Here is an 8344-nt window from a genome sequence, read left to right on the forward strand (position 1 = left end):
CGAATTAAATATATAATAAACCTTAAAGGGTTTCCTATTGTTTATTGTTCGTTCGAGAATAGTTATAATTCGTAATGATGTACAGGAGTAACTTCCAAAGAAATCTTTTCTACCAGAATTAACAAAGGCATAAGGGTAGTTAAAGTACGAAGGCATAGGGGGAATATAGTCTAAAGAAACGGGAGAAGAACGAAAGACCCAAAACGCTTATTTCTTTCCCTTCTTTTTTTTCTTCCCCCCTCCGCTCACAGAGCCAGCTGCGGAGCCGGTAGAGCTAGCCACATCCACAAGGACGGTATCCTCATCACTGCCAGGCTGCGTATTATCACCCGTAGATCCACCCTTGGTTTTGGAGCTTTCTGTTGTCCCACTCTTCTCTTGTTCAAGTTCTTTCATGAAGCCTTCTTGTATGCTTGCCCGTTTGCGATCCCACCATTCCTTTTCCTCTGTGACGGTGGCTTGGAGAGCATTTATATCGGCTCGTGCCATACCGTTCAGGAACATCTCATTTGCGGACTGGAAAATAACTTGGCCCCAGCCGGGGGTATAGGCGTTGGCCTGAGTGTTGAAGTGTGTTTGTTAGTATTGGCTAGGTTGGTTTTGGACAATAAATATGTTTAATGCATACCTCTGATGCCACGTCTCTGAATTCCTCCTCCATTTCTTTCTCTGCTCTCGTAAACTGTTGCCATAGGTCATCACCCACGTTACCCTTCTGTAGCAATGATCCCAATGCGGCTTTCTTTGTTCTAAGTTCAAGAAGCCGCTTAATGTCTTCTGCTGCGCGGTGTAGTAGTGCGGCCTTCAATATGGTCTCAGGTGCCTTCTTCTCCATGTGGAGAATTGAGAAGTATATATCGCGCTGGAGGTGTGCCGGAAACCATGGCTTTAGGGAGCTGGCTTTTTCTGCAAGCAAATCAGGTCAATTATTAGTATATATTTCGCAAGGAAGGTAGAAAACTGCCGGGAGGTTCTGGGGGTTCAACGTACGAATCTTGCGTTTGCGGTAGAGGGAGGAAAATGTTGCGAGGGAGCCGACAAGGACGGCGAGATAGGCCAACGGGATCGTTAGACTGAGCCAGTCTATCTTGAGGAAGTCCAACATCTTGAATTATGTTATATATGGAGTAGGTATCGGCAGAGTAGACGGTCTTCTTTTTCGGGTCGTGTGTCCTCACGGCGCAAAGCTCGCTGCCCGACGAAGGTGTGAAGGGGGCGCGATCACACCGCCGCGGCGGTCAAATCTGCGTGTAGAGCAAGAGGCAGTCCAAATATCTCCTGGCAAGCAAGTAATCGATCTCGAATGCCGGCGTGTCGTGGTGTTTTCGCTCTTCTCCAAACCGCAATAGTTGTGGATGGGTTTTTTGCTGCGGGAAAGCTGGAGATGCCACCTAGACCAAAGAAGGCCGCTGCGGCGTCACATGTTTCGATTACTCAACCTCCACACCAAAGCCAGCCAGTAAACTAACTATACAAAGCCTCAACAGGCTAATGGTACATACAAGTTTGGTAGAGGAGAAATACTGGACTACAGATATAATAAAGGGGGTTTGGATTGTGTACATACTTTCTGTGCCCAATGGGGTTTTATTATTTCATCCCCGAGGGACAGACATACCACCACTAACTAGTTATAGCAAATCAGATTCCCTCCCTCAAGGACAAAGTAGAATTGACGTATATGACACATTAAACAGAAGGAATGGTAAGGGTGAGAAAGATGGGAGGTGAGGGTGGAATCCAACGCCGACAAACTCGCTGTACAGTAGAAAAATGAAGATAATCTCATGAACAAGAAACATTTGCATATCAAGGGAAAAGACGAAGCAGGAGCCGAATGGGAAGTGGAAGTAATACAGGAGAAGAATCGGGGGTTAGGTCTTGTAAATATTTCTGCAGTTACAGCCGCACGTAGGCTACATGGCTATGAAGGAAAAAGGAATCAATATACAAAGGGGGATGCATCATGGCCTGGACTATCCCCTTCGTTGGAGTATATATCGTTATCATGTTCATTGGCGGCCCAGTTTCTGAGTTGTGTCGACGTAGTTCTGGCTTGATTTTATATCATCAAGTGTTTCGAGAAAGGTGTCCCTCAATATTATGGCAACTTCCCGCCTGTTCCACTCGTTACGGTTGATCCATAGGCAGTCCATGAGCTCAGTGTTGATCTGTTCTAGTTGCTCGACTGAGAATCCTCCGGTCTTGGTGCTAAGTTCATCATGAAGCTCTCTATTGAAGTCTTCATCCACCATTAAGTTCAGTTTTAAGTTCGGCGGCGATGGCTCAGGCTGCTTTGGCTCACTGTTGATGAGGTGCGAGATACGGGTGGGTTCACCGTTGCGCGAGGGAGGGGTAACGGGATTTCCATGTGTGTTAGCCCCTGAAGAACGGCTAGAAGTGGCATCGAAAAGCAGCGGAGGGCCAGCAGGATGTGGTTGAGACGCTTGGGAATGACGAGGTTGTGATTGGCTACCATTCGCGTTGGTAGTGGACTGTGAGTGAAGGAATTCAGCAACGCCACGGAGAGGTGTCATTTGAGAGGAAACCCAGGAGCTATCCCCTTGCTGAGTCTCGGGGAGGTGCTCATCGCCTGAAGCACGATCGGGATATAGCGTAAGATCTGGCGCATCATGCATGGCCGATCCTATCAAGGAAGCATGGGGATTGGTATGCATGAGATCAGTGGGACCAGAATTCTTTTTGTCAGAGGTTGTTTGGGTTGTGGAGGCATCGTTAACATAGTCACCGGGTTGTGATCCAGGGGCCATCGGTGTGATATTGCCCTTTTGTGACAATGTAGACAGACCGGACTGATGTCTCATAAACTGCGAAGGCGCAGTGTATGAGTGCAGTGGCCTCGGCTGTGCAGATGGGCCAAACGAGCTGTTTTGAGTATTGTTCTGGTGTGTGCCTGAGGTGTTATCCGAATTGGACATCTGAACATCACCATCACCTTCTGGCTTATGCAGAGGTCCGTTACTGGTTGGAGGTCGAACGCCGTCGACACCACCATGAGGATGGAAACCTGGAGTATGTCCATTGGTCAAAGATGGATAACCAGGACCAGATTTGCTACCAGGTGCCGGGCACGGACTGTTGAATAACTCGCCTAGTACCACGGGGCCGGCCGATGATACATTGGACAGTTCAATACTTCCATGTGCTATGTTCATTTGTGGTGGTGGGCCAGCTGGAGGCTTCATTGTGCCATCGGCATCGACTACTGGCTGCTTTATCTTCTCCAGCGCAGCCTTCTCACGTTCTAGCTCTCGTGTGTATACCACCTCACACTCGGCCACTAGTGCCGGATCAGTATTGTCAATCGCACCGATGTCAACTTCAACGTTTGCCAATAGTTCATTCGCTTTCAACTGTCTATCAGGGTCGCCAAGTTGCTTTGCATCCTTAGCCAATCTTTTGATGTCGGCTAAAAAGTCCTTTGGACGCTTGTAATATCCGTTGGATAAACGCTTCTCGATGGTGACGATATCTAAGTTGTAATAGAATTTGCCTGATGCAACTTCCCGCAGACCAGGGACGCCGGCCTTGTCTGTGTCCTTCTCATAAGGCCTAAACGTGCTCCGTTGCTCTGGAGGTAGGTCAGACGTGACAACATTCGGATCATCATCGTCATAAAGATATCGTATTTGGGACTCGTCGACAACACCCGTTCTGAATCGCTTATATTTCCGGATCTGGTCCATGATAGGCTGTATTCTAATCTTCATGAGATTCAGTGTCTGTCGGTCTTTTCGTTTTTGTGCCTTTAGTTCTTCTTTTGTCGGGGCTGGTGGTGGCTTTGGAGGAGCTGGAGGAGCAAGTTCAAGCTGCTCAATAACTCGCTTTTTCCGGTTATCTGGGTCAGGAAAATCGGCTGGTGATGTGCGTATGAAGTCGATAATGGGCTGGAAGAATTCCCGGCGTTGAGACAGCTCCGGATAACTAAGGAAATATTGGTTTTTCTTAGAGAATCCAAATAGGCTGCGTACGATATCGGAGTTTGCCTCATATTCAGCCTCCCCTTCCAGGATACCAAGTAATAGCACAGGGTCTGTCGGGGGAATTGAACGCAGCAAGCCCGTAAAGGTTGATATCACAGCGTTTCCAAGTGTTTCGTACCAGGACCGGATGTTCGGAATGCAAATAACACTGGGTTTGTTACGCTTGACTTCGGCGAAGAGTTGTACCACAACTGCCTCCGGTGACCTGGTCGAATCACTCAATAGAGTCGGAAGGTCGAAGGACTGGACATGGATGCCCTCGAAGTGGTTCAGTAGGGCAGACGTAATGTACTGTTGCCCCATTCCGTACTCTCCGCGGATAAGCAGTCTGGGTCTGAATACCCGCGATCGATCAAACTCTTCTTGTAACTTCTCGCGTTTGAATCCAATATCGTCATTAGGTTGCTCAAACTGTGCTTCTTCCAGGGCAGTAAGTGCTTTCCTCCTGGGGACAAGTTTGGAGATGCGTTCTTGGATTTCACGCAGGGGTTCTCGTAGCAGTGGCTCAACTGTACTGTGAAGAGGAGATGCGCCAGATGAGGCAGATCTCTCAGAAGAGGGAACAATTTTGTTGAGTGAGATCATGAAATCCTTGAAAGACACATTGATCTTTTTAGGATCAATCAATAGCTTGTCCTTTGATTGGTATATCTGAGGATAAACCCGTTGTACAGCATTCAGAGCCGCCTCTGTGCATAATGCTCGTAGATCGGCACCACCATATCCCTTGGTTGAAGCAGCTAACTTGTCTTTGAATTCGTCTGAAAGTGCAGGCTCCCAGCCTCTAGTGTTGATGTCAATAATAGCTCGACGGGCTTCAACATTAGGAAGCGGGAAGTAGAATTCCCTATCAAATCTGCCTGGACGGCGGAGAGCGGGATCGACAGAGTCGGGCCGATTAGTGGCGCCAATAACAATAACTTGACCTCGACCATCCATGCCATCCATCAAAGCAAGGAGGGTAGACACGATAGAGGAATGAATTTGTTCTTGCTTGCTGGATCGGACAGGGGCGAGACCTAAGTTAATATCATGTTAGCACGGATGCATCTAGTCGTCGGTATGGATCAAGTACACTGGCTTACCATCAATTTCATCAAAAAAGATGATACTCGGCTGTGTTCTTCTGGCCTCCTCGAACAGCAACCTGAGCTGCTTCTCGGTTTCACCAACCCATTTGCTCAGGGCGTCCGCTCCTTTTCTCATGTAGAATGTCACCTTCCGCCCATCAGTGCTGACACTAGTAGCCAATGCACGCGCCAGAAGCGTTTTACCGGTTCCTGGGGGTCCATGGAACAAAACTCCTCGAGGTGGAATGATGTTTAGACTCTGGAAGACCTCTGGATAAAGCAAGGGTAGAGAAACCATCTCCTTCAACTGATCTATATGACCCTGTAAACCACCCACGCTGTCAAAATTGACATTTGGGTTGACTCCCAGAGGATCTGCATCGGCCAGAGCTTGCTTGTCTTTGATTTTCCCGTAGTTAGCAGGCACTCCGGGGGCGCCTTGGGCTGGGTCAGGGTGCAGCTGGCCTGTCATGCCTAGGCCGAGACTGGGAGCAAGGGAGGCCGCGGTCATTCCGCCAGGGGCGCCACCGGGGCCCTTGGAACGAGCAGCAAGTTCGTCATCTGAGCTATCACTGTCTACACCTCCATTGGCGCCCATGCCTGCAGGACCTCCAAGTAGAGGTGTTGGCCCAGCACCGCCGAAGGGCCCATAAGTAGAGAACAGGGTTCGCTGCCATGTGCTTCCCCCAGCACGTCCACCACGGCGTGACGGAGATCCAGTCGGTTCGACTTCACTTTCTTCTAATGGGAGTAGAAGTTCTGGACGGATGAGCCGGTAGTCGACAGACTTTCTAGTTCGTCGTGGTTTGTCTTCGTACACAATATCGGGTTTCTTCCGTCGAGGCCGTGTTGATTTCAACTCTGCCAGTTCCTCTTCAATTTCACGGGCTTCAGACTCGGCACGGGAATGAGAATAGCGCTGCCGGTTGCTACGACGGGTACGAGGCTCGTTGCCGCTGTCGTCCTTTTGTGGAGAGGCCAAGGATGCAGCTGAGTCGGAAAGTTCCTCTTCTTCATGACTTTCTTCGTTTGGCTCAAAGTCACTGCCGTCATCTCCTGGTGGTTGGGATCTTTTTCCAGCTGTTCGTCTAGTGGATCGGCGAACTGGCTGGCTTCCCTCCTTTTCAGCCTGTGCCTCTTCTTCCTCTGCCGGCTCTTGTTGTATCCTGTTCCGTCGAGATCTTGTTCGTGACACCGGTCCTTCATCATCCTCGTCGTCTTCCTCGTCCTGCTCGACACGATCATGTTGAGACTCAGGAACAATCCCGTCCTCGCCCATTTCAACGTCTGGCTCACCTCCGTCTGCATCTTCGTCTGCGGGAGGATGTGCGTTGTCAGAAGCTGCAACAGCCGGTGCATCCTCATCGAAACCTCCTTGAGGATCACTTTCCATTATCTCGACCTGAGATGCACCCACGCGATCTAGGTGGGACTCGTCCTCCTCATCCTTGGGTATTTTTGATCCATCTCCATCACCATCTTCTTCCTCAACATGGGATAGCTGTTGACCCTGGCGTGTGGGAAGGGATTTAACAGGCTCTGGGCCGCGAGTACCCGGGCGGATGGTTTCGACATGTCGACCTGAGCCAGAGAGAGCCACGATATCTTCCCTGTCGTCGTGTGCAAGGCGACTGCTTCGCCGAGTAGACTGTCGAGTGCCTACGCTCATTGGATCTTGTCGTTGGACACTCGCGCTACGACCGCGGGAGCGTGTTGCACGGCCAGAGGGAGCGGGTTCTGCAGCAGTGGACTGTGTTGGTAATGGGAACTTGACAATTAACTTGCGCTTCTTCCCTTTCTTCTCCTGCAGATCCTCCTCTGGGTCTTTCTCCTCTTCCTTGTCCTCCAAGAGCTCGTCAATGTCGTCTTCATCAGGAGATGACTCTGCGTAGGATACTTTCTTCGTAGCGACCCGTCTCCTCACGGAGCCACGCGCATTTCTCTCTGCATTTGGGTCTTCGATCTCATCCTCAAAGTCATCTGACAGGTCGTCCTCTTCCTCCGAAAGCTCTGTATCCTCGTCTATATCATCATCCGAATCTCGCTTGCGCTTTCTAGACGTTTGCTTCTTTGACTTGCTCTTCGATTTTCTGGCCGGCCTGCGCGATCGCTGTTCCCTGTCGTCGTAGTCATCGTCTTCTGGGTCGGATCGGTTGACGAGCTCCTCGAGGGTAGGCTCGTACTTTCGAGGCATCTTGATGGCCGGAAAGAGTTCTCAGTAACTTTTTGCGGGAAGTGACCGGAGTGGTATTCTTCGATTCGGCTCGAAGGCAAGGTGAATCAAAACCGCGGACCCAGTCACCACAGCGAAGTTTCGGCGGATACCAGGGGCAAGAGAGGGTGAAATTCTCAGATGAATGGCTTGTGTTTCCGGTATTACCACCGCCAGCGGGCCCTTAACCTGGTGTCTGAGTGTGAATCGCTCTCGCGCAGAGGATGGACGGGGAAGGGCCAGCAGCAGCAGGCTGAAACTCGGCGCAAGGGGAAAACCAACGGCAACCCAGCGAAGGACCTCAGCAGGGTCCCAGTCGGCGACAAATACCAGCCAGCGGCAGCCCGTAGAACCTGTGCTCTGCCTCTCCGGCGTCCGCTGTCCTGCTATCGGTGTCTCTGGGTGTGCGTGAGCGAGCGGGCTGCTTGTGTTGCTGTTCGTTCTGCTTGTTTCTGCTGGAAATCGCGCGCAAGGGAGAAAACAAACTTCGATGCCACGCTAAGCCCAAAGCAGCCTAGCGCCACGCTCTCGCTCGCCCTGCTGCCTGCGCTGCCCACCGCCTTCGCCCAAAGAGGACCGGGGATTCTGCCAGCCCCCCCAAGAAGCTTTTGCGCATCACCAAAAACTAACAACACAGCAACACAACACCAAAAAATGCGTTTGTTCGCCCTCGACTCGGCCCGCCATGGACCACTTTTTGGCAGCCCGAGATGGCCCAGAACAACCAGCAGCGCTAGTCTACCTCCTTTAGCCACATAAACACTATCAAAACAAACGCTGTCCGGGCCTCCGGACGCCCACTCTGCGTCTCCCCTGAACCTCGTCGAGCTCGCCCAGGTCTCCTCTCTGCCCTGGATCGCCATGAGGCTCAAGTAAAGCAAAAGAAGCTTATCGCCCTTAGGCTTTTGCGGGAACGTGCGACCTCCCCGCCCGTTTTTCCGCTTTGGGCCATCTTACATGGAAAGTCACGTGTATATGATTAGTCATCTTGACCTCAGGCATTGGCGTCCGAGAAATTTTGATGGCGAGAAAGGGAGCAAGCAGCAAGTCAACTCAAA

General features: G+C 50.8%; 2 protein-coding genes across 2 annotated transcripts; both read right to left on the minus strand.

Moving 5' to 3' along the window:
- Nucleotides 1-207: 207 nt before the first annotated feature.
- On the minus strand, nucleotides 208-1105 carry TRV_01429 (uncharacterized protein; the record flags this gene model as incomplete). The annotated part of the gene is made up of 3 exons (XM_003024420.1): nucleotides 208-558; nucleotides 629-906; nucleotides 991-1105. The coding sequence occupies 3 exons, from the start codon at nucleotides 1103-1105 to the stop codon at nucleotides 208-210; spliced, it is 744 nt and encodes a 247-aa protein (XP_003024466.1).
- Nucleotides 1106-2012: 907 nt separating this feature from the next.
- On the minus strand, nucleotides 2013-7268 carry TRV_01430 (uncharacterized protein; the record flags this gene model as incomplete). Its single annotated transcript, XM_003024421.1, has 2 exons — nucleotides 2013-5023; nucleotides 5090-7268. The coding sequence occupies 2 exons, from the start codon at nucleotides 7266-7268 to the stop codon at nucleotides 2013-2015; spliced, it is 5190 nt and encodes a 1729-aa protein (XP_003024467.1).
- Between the last annotated feature and the right edge of the window lie 1076 nt (nucleotides 7269-8344).

This window comes from Trichophyton verrucosum (assembly GCF_000151505.1).
Source record: "Trichophyton verrucosum HKI 0517 chromosome Unknown contig00116_1.f1.exp, whole genome shotgun sequence".
Lineage (NCBI taxonomy): Eukaryota > Fungi > Ascomycota > Eurotiomycetes > Onygenales > Arthrodermataceae > Trichophyton > Trichophyton verrucosum.